Raw genomic sequence first — 17,796 nt, forward strand, 5'->3', positions numbered from 1 at the left:
ATTAATTGTGCCATAAAACAGTTTTCTTTACAGTTGAGTCAAGAACACCATAAAATACCTTACTACTATTTCTCTGATGTTCTGTTTTTTGGTTATACCACGGTTCATCCCATTTTTCTTCAGCTTGCCATGTATACTTTAAGATAGTACTGATGATTGCTTCAGAAATAAGGATTATTAGATAAATTATCAAAAATGTATTCATTGACCTGAAGTGAGAAAAGAATATAAAACATATCAATTATGTATTAATTATTCAGTGCTGAGAAGTTAATACATGATATTAAATAGGTTAGTAAAATATGAAGTACTACTACAGCTTTTTAAAGGACAGTCTTCATTTTCAAGAAACGATCATCCATAGAATCATTTTACTAGCAATAAAAGAACCAATTCATACTGCTTACAAAATGCTTATAGTAAAAATGATAGCTTGGGCCATAGTCATAAGTCTAAGATTTTTACATTTTCAGGACCTACCTAATTATAAGTATAAAAATAACATCTATGTAATGTTAACATTTTATATAGCTTTTGTCACAACCATATTTGACTAATCTTTATATAAAAGCCCTGAGTTGGGGGTGGGGGGGAACAGTAAAATTCTGTAAGAAGACTGTTGTTGTTAAGTGCCGTCGAGTTGGTTCTGACGCACAGCGACCCTGTATAGGGTTTCCGAGGAGCAGCTGGTGAGCTTGAACTACCTACCTTGCAGTTCAAACTGACTTTGCAATCCAACACATTAACCCTTTATTCAGATGAAGACAACAAAGCCCCAGAATGATTCTATACATTTTCTAAGATCATAAAAGTTAGGAATTGACTTTAGAATTCCTCTTTTCTTCATTGCTGTAGTTGAATGTTATTGAGTCAGTTTGCACTCATAGGGACCCTGTCTAGGGTTTCTGAGATGAAGCTGGTGAGTTTGAAAAGCTGACCTTGTGGTTAGCAGTCCAGTGCTTATCCTATTATAAGTCTTCAATTTTCAGCTTAAAGACTTACATTTTTGGTAAAATTAAATAAACTTTTTATCATTAAAAATTAAAATATATACACAAAATAAATAGAATGTGTAATGATGCCCATGCAGAGGAAAAATATTGGTCACAGGCTTCCTAAAATGCCTGATCTCAGAATTCTTTGCCCTTGAGGCACTCCCTGTCTTAGCTTTATCCTAACTACGTAGTGGTGGTGGGTATGTGCCATGGAGTTGGTTCCGACTCATAGTGACACTCTACAGGGTTTCGGAGACTGTAAATCTTTAAGGGAGCAGAAACAGTCATCTGTCTCCTACAGAACAGCTGGTAGTTTCGAACTGCTGACCTTGCAGTTCGCAGCCCCATTCGTAACCAATACGCTACCAGAGCCTAACTATGTAACAACTTGTTATTCCACTTCTCTCCGATATAAACTCTATACTGTAGTGGGAGTAAGGAGCACAAGAAAGGAATGAATATTTTGTTTAGCAGCTATGTGTTAAGCTCAGTGTTGAATACCTCACCTGTAGTATGAAATTCTCCTAGACAAACATTGCTCACATAGTTACAGATGAGAAGAACTCTTGGTTCAAAGGAATTAAATAACAGATCCAAGACCATGTAGCTACTAAGTAGAGAATCTGAAGTTCAAATCTTTAATTTTGTCTGGTTCTAAATTCTCATCTCTTTGCACTAAACTACTCCCATCTCCTTGTTACCTTATGGAGCACAGTTCTACTCTTTCACATATGGGGTAACCATGAATTAGAACTGACTGGACAGTACCCTGGCTTTTTCTTATACAAAAATATAAGAATCTATCCCTACCTTCAAGGATATCTTTTTTTCTCAGAATTACTCACTTTACTATACGAAGCAGTCTTCAAAAACATTTCTGAATATCATAATTCCCATTATAGAGGCCATGTTACTAGAGAAAATGAAATTATTAAAGTGGAATAAGAGATCAGACTGTTTGGTATTAAACATGTAACATGTCATGATAACACAGAAGATGCTGCCACAGCAACCTGACCTTCATGTTTCAAACAAAAATAATATATAAGCTCTTTTTTTAATGAGAAAATAAACATAGTTTCCCTTCCATTACATTAAAAAAAGAAAAAGACAACAACAGAAAAAGAAGAAAGCAATTTCCTCCCTGCCCCTCCTTCCAATTGTTACAATTTGGCTTCCTTTAAGTCTTCTCAAAGTTTTTAAGAGTCCTTCAAGTCCAATTTTGGGGAAATCCAGGCACTCAACTGCTATACCAAGGAGCATTTAGGGGTTCTGCACTTATATTACCTTTTGTTGATTTGACTTGACACACACCCACACCATATTATACATCTATAAATAAATAGATTCATAATTATATTTATATATAAATACAATGGTTTCCTTACTTTTCTACTGCAGATCGTTTCTGTGACTTGCTCTTGTAATTTAATGCCATCTTAGTTTCCATTCCAGTGTATATAGCAACACCTGCAAAGCAAAAGTCATTAAAAATAATCCCCTAGCATGTTTCACAAGAAAGGCATATACTAACATGGAAAGCTTCTCACAAAATGTACTGTCTGGGAGTTGTTACAATTTGACTTCCTTTAAGTCTTCTCAGAAGTTTTAAGAGGTTTTCAGGTCCAATTTTTGAGAAACCCAGTTACTCAACTGTTTTTCACTGATACAGGGAGCTTAGAAGAGTTACAACAACTTCTTAGACCTAAATTTCACAAATACCCACAAAGGTAATACAAGAATAAGGTTTAGTCTATTACTCAAAAGTAAGAGTCAATAAAACATATAATACTTAATCTTTGCAAGAAAATCATTATCACAAGCAATATGTGATATAGTGATAAATTATTCAATCACAAGGCCACAAAGGTTTACTATTTTAAAATACTTCATAAAAAGCAAAAATATGAATCATAATTAGAACTATTTAAAATATGTACAAACCAAAAATTTCTTTTGTGTTTTTTAATCTGGCTCCACGAAGCAAGAGACTCTCTGGCCCCAGGGGTCTGAAAATACACAACCCAAAAAACACTGGATATGTTAAAAATTCAATCCAATTCTAAAGTCATATCTTAGTAAACAGCACTAAAGCTATAATTACAACATTGCTTTGATATGAAACCGATATTCCAGTTATTATGAATCCGCCTGGATTCATAGTAAAAAGAAATACCTGCGTTTCAGTCGCTTTAAGATTAGCAGGCTCAGAAATAACATTTTATCTGTAAATAAAGTTACAAAACCACCAGTTACAAAAACTTTAAATGTAAAATGCAAGAAAATCAAAGATTAAGCCAATGATTTAAGATTTTTTAGCAAAAGATAAAATTTTAATAAGTTTGAGCAAGATTAATAAACCAGTTTAGAAGGAAAAATACAGAATTATGATGTAATGTGAACATAAATGTATGATTTGTACATGAATGCATGAGTTTTGCACAATTAAAATTAAGCTGGGTTACAAAACAATGTAGAGAGTGTGTTAGTGCTCTGTCTAGGCAAGCTTGCACAGGACAACTTGACTACTTGCATTGAATACATCTTGGAGCACTGGTCTTCTTGCTGTTTGTCTCTCCATGAAGGAGATATAAAGTGAGAAGGAATAACTAGAAAGAAAATTGTATCTTCTTAGTGATAAAAAATGTTGAATGTGTTATGGATAAGTTATAAAGAAAAGTCTTTTATTTTTGTTGATACTCTACAATTTACTGAAAAATACATGCAGTTATCCAAATCAAACAGAATTTGAGTCAATTATAAAGATGTCTAAACAACCAACCATTATTTGAAAAAATGCAATGAATCATGGTTGGGTGTTTGGGACATGATTAACAAGTGTAGGTATACTAAACAGCTATATTTACAGGCCATTCAAAAACCAATGTGATAACTAACTATTCAGGTGCCATATGATAGTCTATTTTACTCAGTTTTGTTCCAATAATGAACAGAAATGTTGTGAGCTCACAAAGGCATAAGAAATTGGGTTATAGTGACACAGTTTCAGATGAAAAGTTAATTCATCCAGTTCATTTATAGAATGCTTCACTAAAGAATATGGCCAATTGTTTAATCACTCTAAGAGCTGAGGTAACATAATTGATCTTTTCCCTTACAAGCTATACTATCTTAATGTAATTCAGACTAAAGTATCCACACATTTTCTATTTTACTATTGTTGTTGTTGTTGAGCACCACTGAGTCAGTTCTGAATCACAGTGACCTGCAGAGAGTTTCCAAGGAGTGAACTGTTGTCCCTGCTGTCAGTTTATCTAACAGCACCCCACCAGGACTCCAGTTTACTATCAAAATAAAACCAGTCATAGTTATTTAACAGAATCCAACATACAAAGACTGTTAACAGAGTTTATTGAGTGCCTTCCTAAGTTAATGTTTATTTAAGAAGTGAATCAGTGCTGATCTACAATATTTTTCATGGCTTGTCTTGAGGATTTCAGCTTAAAAATGCTCAACTCTTTATAGTAATGAATTTATAGTAATGAATTTTATTGCACGTGGCCAGTATAAACACATCTCCAGAAAAGTGGAAAGCAAATTTAACTAGAAATTCAAGGACTGACATACTATGACTGATTCTAAAGAAGGCCTGTGGTCATGTAGTGCTGGTAGTGCAATCTCATTCTACCAGCAACTCTTTGAAATAATGCAAACTCTTTTGTTAACCCAGAATATGAGGGAAAATAAAACTAACTAAAACAAACAATAAAATTAAGAGATTCCCAGAGAGTTAATAAATACTCTAGTTTATGGTGAATGATTCTGAAGTGAAGACAATATCATTTATATGTTGCACATTATATAAAACATATTTTATAATCTACACCTTCAGTGTTGTGGGTTAAAAAATATAAGGATCTAAATGAAAAATCATGCTCCATTCTAATGCTACTACCTACCATTACTAGAAAAATAAACATAATTTGCAAGTAGTCCTACTAAATTATTTTAACATCATTTTCATGGGATTTGTTTCATTCTTACTTCCTGCTACTATAAACTTTAAGAAGATGAAATGCTAAATCAAAAAAGTAACTTTTTGCCAAGATACACTATTTATTATTCAATTTTCCTTTAACTTGATTTTATTTTCTCCCCTAGTTTTCATTTAAAAGTAACAGATTGTATAGATTTGTTCTTACCTCACAATTTCTTCCATTTGCTGAGTTATTATCATCCGTCCCATGAATCTATCAAGGAATTCACCATATTACAAAAACACGATACAGTATTATATGTCACTTAACACATCAACAGGTAGAAAATTCTAGACATGGTGTTGGTACTATTCTTATATATGAAACAAAATCCAATGTGTATACATATGAGTAGTCTAATAGTTTGTTAGAAATGGTCAAAATTAACATTTATCAGTCTTTAAGCTTTAAAAACTTCGATATTCTTACCACCTCTATTCCACAGTTATGAATCAGGTAAGGAATAAAAAATGTTTTTTGAAATGGCAATGTGAATATTACATATTATTACTATTATTTTTAGTATGGTCATTATGAGAATTTAAAAGTGTTATAAAAATTATTTTTAGCATTATCTAGCCAATAAGAAATGATAACATATTTCATTATGGTTTACTAAAGTCTGCTGGATTCAATTTACCACTTACTCACTTACTCATTCAACTAATAGTCACTGTACACTTACAATATGGGAATAAGTAGTCAGTACAAAGTAGTATGCAAAAACACACCATGAGTGTTCATAGCTAAACTTCTGGTTGCCTGAAATCTAGAGTGAGTGGTGTGTTATGATAATCAATTTTCATATCTTAGTCTTTCCATTCCAACTCCCACCACCAACACAGCTCCACAGCATAGCATCAATTCAATTATACAATTACTTTCTACTCTTGTTAAGTGACATCAAGTAGGTTTTCACCCATAGGGACCCTGGATAAGCAGCTTGTGAGTTTGACTCACCAATCTTATGGCTCAAATTGACTTTGTGGTAGAGTGCTTATCCTACAGCGCTATACCAGGACTCCACTTTCTACTTGAATAAGAAGTAAATTCTGAGTTGAAGCAAACTATATCATGCAGATCACTTAACTTGACAAAGAAATATTAAACATTCCCTTCCAAATGTTCCCTATTCTCCCTCCTGTTTTCAGGCTACAGAGTCTTCATCGTTGGCAGCTTTAGCTTCATTACCCACTGCCACAGAGTCAATTCTGACTCACAGTGGCCTTATATAGGGTTTCCAAGGCTATAAATCTTTATGGGAACAGACAACAGTCACATCTTTTTCCTGCAGAGTGGTTGATGGGCTTAAACCACCAACCTTGCATCATTATAATCATAAACATGATCATTAAGAATATATACCATACAATAAAATGGAAAACATTTATTTTATTCACAAAAGTAATCCATATTCTTTGAAGAAATATTTAAAAATATGGGAAGACATTAAATCTAAACAGCCACTGAAATCCTATCTCAAAATAACAACTAACATTTTGGTACATATTTTTCTAGACTTTTCTTTCTTTATATAGCTATCTGAGACCTGATGTGGCACTGTGTGATAAGCACTGGACTGGTAGCTTCAAAGCTGGCAGTTCAAACTTACCAGTCTCTCTCAGAAACCCTATACAGGGTTGCCATGAGTTGGAATCAACTCGACAACACAAAACAACATCTAACTATTCGTTTTTCTGTCTTGTAACCTAACTACCTATCTAATGTATATGTTGTTGTTGTTGTTGTTGTTGTTAGGTGCTATCAATTATATAGTTGATGGATTCTGACTCAAAGCAGCTCTGTATAGGGTCTTCTGTGGCTATAAGTTATCATAAGAGCATAAAGTCCTCATCTTTCTCCCAGAGTGTCTAATGGGCTCAAACCAGCAGACATTGTGGTTCACCGTCCAGTGATTATCCTACAGTGCCACCAGCAGCCCATTTAATACATATGTTGTTGTTAAGTGCCATCAAATCAGTTCTGACTCATCCTGACTCTGTATAAGGTTTCTGAGAAGCAGGTTTGAACTGACCTTGCAGATAGCAGTCCAATGCTTATCCTACAGTGCCACACTAGGACTCTTCTGATACATATACATAATTTTTATATAACTGGGATCATATCAATGCTATAACTTTGTATCTTGTTTTATTTTACATTGTATTTCAAGCACGTTCATATGTCAAGGAATTCTTTGAAAATGTCACTATTAATATTGATATCACTTTATACTTGCATCATATACCTATCTAAGAATTCTCCTACTTGGAAATTTTAAATGCTTTCAATATTCCCCTTGTATATGTTACAAGCAGTCGGGGTCAGTTCATGCTTATCGTATGGAGCCACTATACCCCCAATTTAAAAAGGAGTATAAATGAATAAAGTGGTATACAATATTACATGTTAGTGTCTATGGGTGGCTGTGAGATCTGGATTCTAGATGAAGGACTGAAGAAATCATGATTTTGTAGTCTCAGCTGGGTAAATATTGCTTAGCTGAGGAAAGGTCATTTTGTTTAAAGGTTTAAAATATTAAAACATTTATTTTTAATTGAAAAGTTGGAGTAGTAAGACCAATTATACGTATTAGCATTTAGATATGTAGATTATTTATAAAACAGTTTAAAACTCAACTAGTCAGTTGTATCAAAAGCAGTTTGTCAAAATACTGGTTATAAATGTATTGATGTTGTTATTGTTAAATGCCATCAAGTCAATTCCTACCCATAGCGACCCCATATAGGGTTTCCAAAGAGCAGCTGGTAAGCTTGAACCATCGACCTTGCAGTTCAAACAACTTTGTAGTCTGATACATTAGCCCACAGCGGCACACCAGGACACAAAAAATAAAAACAGTAAATAATAATTTACTTAATATGGTGTACTTTCTAATACTAAAAACATTAAGAATGAAGGTGTTTTATTTTGTTGTAAAAAATGAATGAAGAGTAATGTAAACGTGTTTGCCTTCTTTTTGTTGAGTAACGTATGATACTAAATGACCATCTTTTGTATACCCTAGCAAATTTTCATACCTTTTAAGTTTGTAATAGCTTCCAGCATTTTATTCTTCGTGCTTTCAATATTGTGAAATAGCTCTCAGATTTTCCTTAAGTTTTTTTTTTTTTTCTCGCATCATTTCCTTTGGGGCATATTTATCCTTTTCTTCACGACTATTTTTTAAGTTTGTCTTCACTAAGTTCTCCTGGCTGCATATCTAGAATGTGGCTCTAGAAATCTGCCTGCATGTTCTAGAGTCAGGCTGGAAGAACAATAGTGCCCACATGTCCATGATCCGTTATCTCTTCTATAACTAACTCTACATATGTTTGATTCAAATTTCACTTCCAGTGGGACTGCTTTTCATTTCTTTGCTGTACCTTCATCTTTGTTGGCCACCTCTCTTTCAGTTATTCATGTTTGTAAAAGGTCACACAAGTGACAAGGAGACAGCACAACAGCAGGTTTGCTGTGTGTGAAATGAATTAATGATGTGTGGTAATCACGATACATTTTTGAAAGTGATGTGACTGATCACTGCTCAAGATGTACATCTGTTATTTATTTAATGATATGAGGACTAACGAGTTAGTAGGTAAGTTTGTACTTTATACAATTAAACAGTTAATAAATTGTGGTATATGAAATTTGAACAGTGTTGGTAGGAAACTGGTTATTTAACCAAAGTGTGGTAACTGAAATTTGTACATATTTGTTGTTATTAAGTGACACGTCGCGTCGGTTCCAACCCACAGCAACCCTATATAGGGCTTCCAAGGAGCAGCTGGTGAGCTTGAACCGCCAACCTTGTGGTTCAAACCAACTTTGCAGTCCAGTGCATTAACCCACAGTGTAACACTAGAACTCCTTGTGCATACTGGAACCATGCATGCTCTACTTGTTTACAATGACCCAGAATTTAAATCAAATAATGTACCTGGAAGCACCCCAAATACAACAACTGTACACTTTAAGGTGCTTTTCAAATCTGTTACTTGGCAGTCAAGTTTAACATGGTAGCATAGCTTTAGAATGACAGAATATTCAACTAGAGAAAGGATATTTAAAGGACCTTCTAGCTGACACCACAAATTATCCTGCATGCTTATTATGAATTAGTTCTCTTCCTATCTCAGTTTGCTCATAAAGCCACCTGTGGTCACAGCGGCACTCAGCTCCGCATTTGGTAGAAGCACAGGCAAGACACACAGAGAAACATCGCAAGTAGCTTCCATCAAAGCAGTGCAGAGGTCCATCCAATGATAGTCAGGAGACCCCAGCTACCATGACCTTGCTCTCTGCCGATATCACTTGTCTGTCTGAACCAGCTGATGCATTTTTTGTAAGCCATCCCTTCTCTCTTTTACCAGTTTCTGGAGCATATTCTGTTTGCTTTCCTGGGTTTACAAATTGTAATGACCTCAAAACTTTGGCAATTTTTCCATCTGAATCATGTTTTTCCTCTGGTGGTCATATCAGAATCAACACCCACACTTACACTGATTATCTGCATACATTTTGGTCAAAGCTTACAGCCAAGTACAAGCTGTCTTCCAAATGTTACATTCAGAAAAATAGCATCATCTAAGTCAAATACAGGTACATTTTTTAGCTAGTTTTTTTGTATATGCTAAATGGGTCACAACATGACTTCTGCAAATCCTCAAATCTGTCGATGTAAATTTTTGCATGATGGATACAGTTTGCATTGTTCCCAGAAAGTGTCATTCCCATTCTAAATTGAAATAAGAGCAGATCATTTGAAGACAATTCTTACAAAGTCTTAAAGCCTATATGACGAGTATAGGACATTTTATGGCACTCATTTGTGATACAAGGCTGGATTCCAACTGAACAGAGATCTATCATTCTTGATTCTAGTAAATTTCCCCAATTTATTTTGCTTTGAGATTTCTCTCTAGTAGGTTACCCTTAGCGAGGGCTCTGTGTTGTTCTGGCTCAGGTAGAACCTGTGTCCGCACAGGTCTGAGAAAAGTGTATTTACTCTTCTTCTGTCTATGGAAATCCAGTGAAAATGGCCCATTACAATCAACTTCAGGACTGTAGTAAGACAACAGTGCTCTCCCTGAGACTGCTGCCAGGCTCATCTGCTAAGTGCACAGAGAGCTGGTTAATGTGTGAGATCAAGGAAACTAGTGACATTGCCAAGTCCTTACAGTCTTACCAAAGTTCTCATGTTCTTATCAGAACATAGGCTACTAGAGATATTGCCAAAGTTCATGTGATGTTTGATCAAGAAAGAACTGAATTCTCTTTACCAAGCACCAATAGCCCATTGACGTTTTCCAAAATAAGCACAGGAAAATTCCACCTGTCTTTGGAAATGTATGGAGAAATCTGTTAAGGAGTACTACTTCTGGGCTTCCTACTGGAATCTAATGTTTCTCATCTTAGGGGTCCTTCAAAGAGTTTGTGGAAAATTTCCATTGTTTAATTCTATTTTTCACAAACTTTTTGAAGCCTTCTTGTGGAACCTACAAAATATTTCATATAACATTTCCTAAAAAAAAAAATTTCAAGCTACTACATACAAAGAAAAGAAAGCAGTATACTATACACTGGAATACAAAGTGAACACAAAACAAAATCCTTGCCTTCATGGAGCCTACCAAAAAAAAAAAAATCACCGGGGAATTTTTTTCCTTAAGAAATAACCTTAGTTGTACTACTGCTATTCTAGTTATAAAGTGTTCGTGCTAGTTCTAACAAAATAGAAGGTACAGAAAGATACTGCTGTTGTTAGGTGTTATCAAGTTAGTTCTGACTCACAGTGACCTTTTATAGGGTTCCTGAGGAGCCGCCGGTGGGTTTGAACTGCCGACCTTGTGGTTCAAACCAACCTTGTAGTGTAGTGTTTATCCTATAATGCCACACCAGGACTCCAGAAAGATACCAGTGAATAAAAATATTGTTTTCATATTAATTTGCTTAGAACTCAGCCTTTAATTTTCTTTTCCTTAAATTGCAACTCTCTCCTCCCTGTAAAGCATAGTGCTTATGAGTTGGACTGCTAACCTCATGGTTAGCAGTTTGAAACTACCATCCATTTAGCAGTAGAAAGATGAATCTTTCTGCTTTATAATGATTTACAGCCTCTGAAACTCTATGTAGGGTTGCTGAGTCAGAACCAACTCCACAGCACACAACCACCACCACCTCCCTTGTAATGCCTTCAATTAGCTAAAGGTTCTTCTCATATGTGTATGGCTTTGTAAATGAAGTACGAAAATAGAACTTAAAATAAATATGCCGAATATTACACCATACCTGTACAGATCTGCCTCTGGTTGCTGACATTCTATCACACCTATGAGAGTGTCCAAACTGGCAACGGTTTGTAATACTGCTGTTTCTGGAACTGCCACATGTGTCTGGTGTAGGGAATAAAAAGACTAAATTGCACAATTTCAAGATCATAAAGGGGCCTTACATATCATCTAGTTTTTTCTTTCTTTGTAATAGAGGAAATCACAGCACACTGTACTTGAGAACACTCTACTAGACAGCAAAAAAGAGGAAAGGAGAATGTAAAATAAACAAGAAGGAAAGGATGCGTCTTCATTACCAGTCTAGAGATAATCTGCATATTAAGGAGAATTAAATTTGCGTTTAGTCACTAACAAGTTTATTACAAGCATTTTATTACTTTTAATAGGGAAATGTGTGAATTTCCATCATGGTTTATACTCTGAAAACAGAAAATTTTAATTTGTCCCTCATCTGAAAAGCATAAAAAATATTAAAAGGGGTTTTTGTTCCTAAAAATACTTCCCATTTTTAACTTGAGTTGATTAAACCATGTGAAACTACTTGGAAATAAATAATAGCAACATTCTTTTTGAAAAAAGAATTCTTAAAAAAAAGTTCTTCTTATGAAACCCAATTTCATTACCTTAACCAAAGGAAAATATTGCTATAAACCAAAGAAGTTTTGCTCACCAAGAACCACTCAAATATATACATGAACAAACCTTCAGGTTCGTTTCTCCATCCAAACTAGCAGTGGTAACATGACATGAACCATCTAGTCGATCTGAAGACAGAAGCACTAAATCTGCAGGGAAAATTTCATCTTTGGCTATTCGAACAATATCACCCACCTGTGAAGAATTTGGGGAAAAGTGAGTATACAAATTTTAAGCGGCAAGGATTTATTTTATTGGGTGTTAACCAAGTGGCCTGTTATAACGTTTTAATGTAGGAAAACAGGCTTTTAACATAACAGGAAACATAATTAGATTAGAATTAGGTGCTATGATGAGAAAATAGAATTGATTTCTGTTATTTACCAGATGCATACCCGAATGTTTTTTGATCTAGTTTTTACAAGGCCACCACTTCGAACAACATAAACAGGAGCTCCATTTACTTCATTGTCTGAATTATGTCGTAACCAATCTTCATATCCCTATTAATATCAAAAGAACAAAAAACTTTTTCAGTAGAATTTGAAGTTACGTTTATCAGGTGAGAAACAAACAAGCAAGCAAAACCTCGTAACGCTTCATTGAGGAAAATTATCTTAGGATATTGTGATGCATACACACACACTCATCAGAAGGCAACATTTGCTTCTACTGAAAACATTTCTTCTCTTGGTTTTCCTGGTACTTGTGTTCCTGATTTTCATCACACCTTTTTACTTCCAGTTTTCAGTTTCCATTGAATCAATTCTCATCATAGCCAACACTTGTGTGCTCCATAGGGTTTTGAATGCCTGATTTTTTGAACATAGATCACCAGGCCTTTATTCTGACACACCTCTGGGTTGGCGTGAACCTCCGATCTTTAGATCTTTAGGTCTGGAGTTCAGGGAACCGTTTTAGAATAGATGATTATAAACAAATAATCGATTTCATAATGAAATTGGTTTGCATGTATACAAGGCTTGCTTTGGAAGCTTTCTAGGTGTGTCAAGGGAACAAGTGGTATGACCAGAGTTCAGGGTCCCCAAAAACTACCCGAGGAGTTGATGCCGAACCCGATGCAAGCACACAAGGGTTGTTTATTCAAGCTCGAGCCAGGTCTCTAACCTTATCCGAAGCAGCGGAATAGGGATAGAGCCCTGAGCTCCCTGGTAGCGGGGTTTTTATAGATTTTTACAAAGAGATTCGGGGGTCTTCTACCTAATTTCTCTAGGATTGGTTTACACTTGGTAAGGTACGAGATTGCACAATTCGATTGGCCACTACCTATAGCTAGGAGAGCTTCATTAGGATAAGGAAGGCGTTTGTTACGCTAGGACAGTTTAATTAGGGTAAGGAAGACATACATTATCTAGCCTTGGGTTTGTCAGGAGAGTCGTAGGGGAAGGGGGTCATCTCCGTCTGGTACTAACTGACCAGGCACATTCCTGAAACAGGGAGACGTGCTTTAGCCTAAGTAGAAAATGGAGTTTTCTTCTTAGAGTCCCACACAAGCTATCCTAACAATGGTAATTACTCCAAGGGTTATAAGTACCTGAAATATAAAGTGATTGAAGCAGCTCAAGCTTACCACAGGCAAGGTAAAATGATTTTACCATATGCAGGGTTTGCTGCTTTCTTATGGAAATTATTATCACAACAATAAATGTTACTTTTAAGAGGAAATATTTAACAACTTGTGAATGGAATAAGGGAAGTCAACAATAGAAAGCATTTCATTTCATACCTGCTTTATGGCGGTTACTGTTATCACAAAGAATAATGGAAGTCCACTGGTAATTGGACTGGTAGGTGTATCAATCATAAGCTATATAAAAGAAATAATACAGAGTATTATATTTTTATATTGTATGTCACACTGTTATTGCTATTATGTGCCATTAAGTCAGTTCAGACTCACAGACAATGAGGAGTGGTTTCTGAGGAGTGGTTGCTGGGTTTGAACTGCCAATGTTTCAGTTATCAGTCCAGTCCTTATCCTACAGCACCACACCAGAACTCCATATGTCACACTAGTAATATCTAAATTCCCAGAATTACTGACAACTTCAAGAATACACAAAATATACATTGTGACCCACAGTAACACATACTAGGTATATTTTAGTTCACAACTTTACACTGTTGGCTACTATATGGGGCTTGTGGAATACTTAAATCTATTGCATGCTGAAATATACTGCTACAGTAAACTTGGACATTCTACTCTCTTAACAGAGTACTTGAGGTCTTCCTCAATAGTTGCCTAGGAATACAGCTACAGCTGCTTAGCTTTCATGTCACATTTCTTTGTACATCTAGGTAAATGCTGAACAGTTTGCATGCAATATTTACCCTGAAATTCAGAATAAACTCATCATGATAGAGTGGAATTAGGAAAGGTTTTTTTCTATAAGTGATTTGTTATACCCATGAGAGCCACAGGATACAGCTGGGAAAATGATGCAATTATGAATGAAATCATAGAATTGTGATTTTAACAAACTACAGGTAAAGTAAACGAATATTTGCAGTAATTATGTTTGGTTAGTTATGATACTCTTTTAATGATTTATTAATGTTCCTTTTCTCTGTGTGGGCCAATTAAATTTGTTCTATTCCACAGACTTGCTGAATTCCTGAGCTTGGCTAATAATTTCACAAATGTATGCATGCTATGTGAGTTATGTGGATAAAGCTAGTATAAATTCCTCAATTCTCTGAGAAAACCAAGCTGATGTTCTAATGATGAAAATCAGAAGTGTCTTTTCTATTCAGAAAGGAAAGCCACTTTTTAAGAAAAGGAAATTCTATCTACAGCTTTAAAGTAATTACTTGACAAGGTGTTTTTCTTTTAATATCTCAGGTCCATTTAAAACAGAAGTTCAGAAATTATACAAAAATTCAATAGCACACTAAAGAGGCTATAGTTACCAGAAAACATGATCTTTAAAAGAAAATGACAATTGCAATTTTTAAATCTTGACTTGTATTCAGATTCCATAGGCTGGTCTCTTGGTATTTTGATATAAAAATTGTAAGACAAATTCCAAATACTGTACAAAACCCATTAAGTTTATTCTGTAGTCAATGCTACAAATATCCCTGGTTCCACCAATACACATGTGTGTACAAACACACACACACACACAATAAAACCATAATAAGAAAATCAAGAAATTGTCAAAACAGATCTGAATAAACACAGATTTATCAATAACACAATTCCCTGAATACAGAATCTATACTAATGGGGATTAATTAACAAACTTAAAAGTCAAAGGAAAATGTACTTTGTGAAAAGATGGTTCCATAGGCATAAAGGAACCCCAAACAATATGTGCTATACACTAAAAGCCAAAATACTGTGAAGTAGAATATCTGAAAGATAGCAGATGATGTTCTAAGTTTAAACCAGGGGTGGGGAACATCCATCCCATGGGCCATATAAGACCCGTGAAATCATTTGGTCTGACCCTGCCAAGGCAATTGGCAGTTCCAGCCATCATATCGTGTAGTTGTTGTTAACTGCTGTGGAGTCAATTCCAATTCACAGTGACCCTGCATAGGGTTTCCAAGGAGCAGTTAGAGGGTTTGAATTTGGTTCACAATCCAGTAACCCACATTAGGGCTGAGTTAATTGAATGTTTGACCAAACACAACAGACTGACTTTCAAGTTGATAATTCTGTATAGCCCCCAAATGATGTTATAAATTTTGGCAGAAAAAGGTTCCCCACCCATGGCTTGGATTCTGGTTTTTAGCTCTACAGTGTATCAGTGTTGAAACAAAAAATAATTATCTTAGAAATCTACGTATGTGGTATACATCACTTCATTCACTGAAACATTAATGAAGCTCTGCAGAGAAAATGGTCCTATCACCAAATGTTTAAGAACACAATACATATTACATTTTGCTCCAGGAGAGTCCTAATACATATTCAAATATTAAATGCACTCAGAAAACCTGAGTAAAAAAATCTGAGCATTCCTACCACTGGCCATTATGAAACGCTCTTTTTTTTATTAACCCATTTTGAGATATAATTTTTCCTTAAGACAGTTTTAGAAACCCAATTTACAAACTTACCTGAACCAAAAATATAATAAGAAAATAAAAGTTTGCCACTCTTCTGAATTGTTCAAATAAATTTTTTGGAACAAAATTCCACACAGTATACTAAAAAAAAAAGGGGGGGGGAGGGGGAGATATCAATAAATTAATATATAAATAAAATATGTACTATACAGATATAATATTAAAAACACATCAGATTCACTGAATCCCTAGACAAATTTCATGTAGCTCTCTATAATACAGAAATCATTTATCTGGTTTCTAAAATCTCAGAACTTCTGTTCTACTCTTTTTTTTTCTTTTACTATTACTGGCAACTATGGAATTTTTACCATGAGATATATATTTTTTGTGTTATTAAGTGCCACTGACTTGGTTCTGACTCATACTGACCCTGTTCAGGGTTTCTGAGTCTGTAAATCTTTGTGGAAGCAGAGCTTCACTTTTTTTCGCAGAAAATGGCTGGTGGGCTTGAGCTCCTAACCTTGTGGTTAGCAGTCCAGTGCTTATCCTACAGAGTCACCGTGTTCCCTGAGTACATGATAACTGAACAAATAACAATCCATAATATCATGATTTAAGTAACCTTTTCAGACATAAGGAGTTACTTTCTATTTCATTTAAATATTGTAACCTAATATTTCTTTTTCCAAATAGTATATATTTCTCTGTTAAATCTGTTTATCAGTTCATTGTTTTTTACCTCAATTATGAAAATATCTATTTTAGTTTAGTTTATAATAGCTCCAACTATGTGTCAAGTAGTAGTGTAAGTATTGGAGATGTTGTTAAGTGCCGTTGAGTTGGCTCCAACTCATAACCATCCTGTATAGGCTTTCCAAGGAGCGACTCGTGGGTCTGAACTGCCAACCTTGCAGTTTGCTATCCAGTGCTCATCCTACAGAGCCAGAAACAACATCCCTGGCCACAAGGATCTTACAATCCACTGGGAAAATTAACAGAGGGTAAAATAAAAGTGCTATAATGTGGATCTATAAGAAGGAATGAAGGCACCAGAAAAGGTAAATATGAAGGGGCCGCAGAGTTTGAGTGGAAGAATGGAATTAAAAGTTAATGGAATTTTCACATGAACTTTTCGAAGCTCCTTTGTACATAAAATATATACATTTTCTTTTTTCTCTTAGTATCTTTAAAAGACATATGACTGTTTAAGCAAGTGTTACAATACTGCATTGATGAGTATATAACAATATGGATATAATATATGTAACAATAATAGCATGCTTAGGAGGCTAAATGGAAATATATTTTATCTGAAGTAATTAAATATTAACTCCAAGGAGACTGATGTAATTTGGATACAAATTGTAATCCTTAGAACAATCAGTAAAAACTAATACAGATATAGAGCTAAAAGCTAATATAGAAATTAAAATGAGATACTAAAATATTTGAGCATCAGAAAAGAAGGCAGGAAGGAAGAAAAGTGGAACACAAACAGGGACAAACAATAGAACAGTAGACTTACTTTGGATAATTACACTAACTATAATGGCCCTAAAAATTCACACAAAGGCAGAAATGGTCAAATGGAATGAAAAAGCGAGACCCAATGATAACAAAATCTAAAAAGACAAACCCACCAATAGACCTAAAGTAAAAGACTGTAAAGGAATATATGATTAAATAGTTAACTACAGGAAAGCAGGAATGGCTGTTAATAGGATATTAAGAAGACTTTTAAACTAATAACAATTACAAGAAACAAAGAATAACACTTCAAAATGATAAAAGGTACCATGTATCAGGAATTATACACACACACACACA

The 17,796-nt window shown here is 34.8% G+C and overlaps 1 protein-coding gene and 1 pseudogene across 1 annotated transcript in view; both read right to left on the reverse strand.

Annotated features, from left to right (window-relative positions):
• The window catches only part of ATP11B (ATPase, class VI, type 11B), a 129,074-nt gene that overhangs the window by 78,318 nt on the left and 32,960 nt on the right, over positions 1-17,796 (reverse strand). Inside the window, exons 3-11 of the mRNA XM_006869816.1 lie at positions 16,018-16,107; positions 13,673-13,753; positions 12,321-12,428; positions 11,992-12,120; positions 11,288-11,391; positions 5,159-5,206; positions 2,940-3,004; positions 2,384-2,465; positions 59-209 (exon numbers count right to left, since the gene is read on the reverse strand). Of these exons, the coding sequence (XP_006869878.1) occupies positions 59-209; positions 2,384-2,465; positions 2,940-3,004; positions 5,159-5,206; positions 11,288-11,391; positions 11,992-12,120; positions 12,321-12,428; positions 13,673-13,753; positions 16,018-16,107 (858 nt within the window). The remainder of the gene's footprint in view (positions 1-58; positions 210-2,383; positions 2,466-2,939; positions 3,005-5,158; positions 5,207-11,287; positions 11,392-11,991; positions 12,121-12,320; positions 12,429-13,672; positions 13,754-16,017; positions 16,108-17,796) is intronic.
• LOC102833050 lies at positions 9,092-9,868 on the reverse strand (annotated as a pseudogene).

This window comes from Chrysochloris asiatica, unplaced genomic scaffold, assembly GCF_000296735.1.
Source record: "Chrysochloris asiatica unplaced genomic scaffold, ChrAsi1.0 scaffold00135, whole genome shotgun sequence".
NCBI lineage: Eukaryota > Metazoa > Chordata > Mammalia > Afrosoricida > Chrysochloridae > Chrysochloris > Chrysochloris asiatica.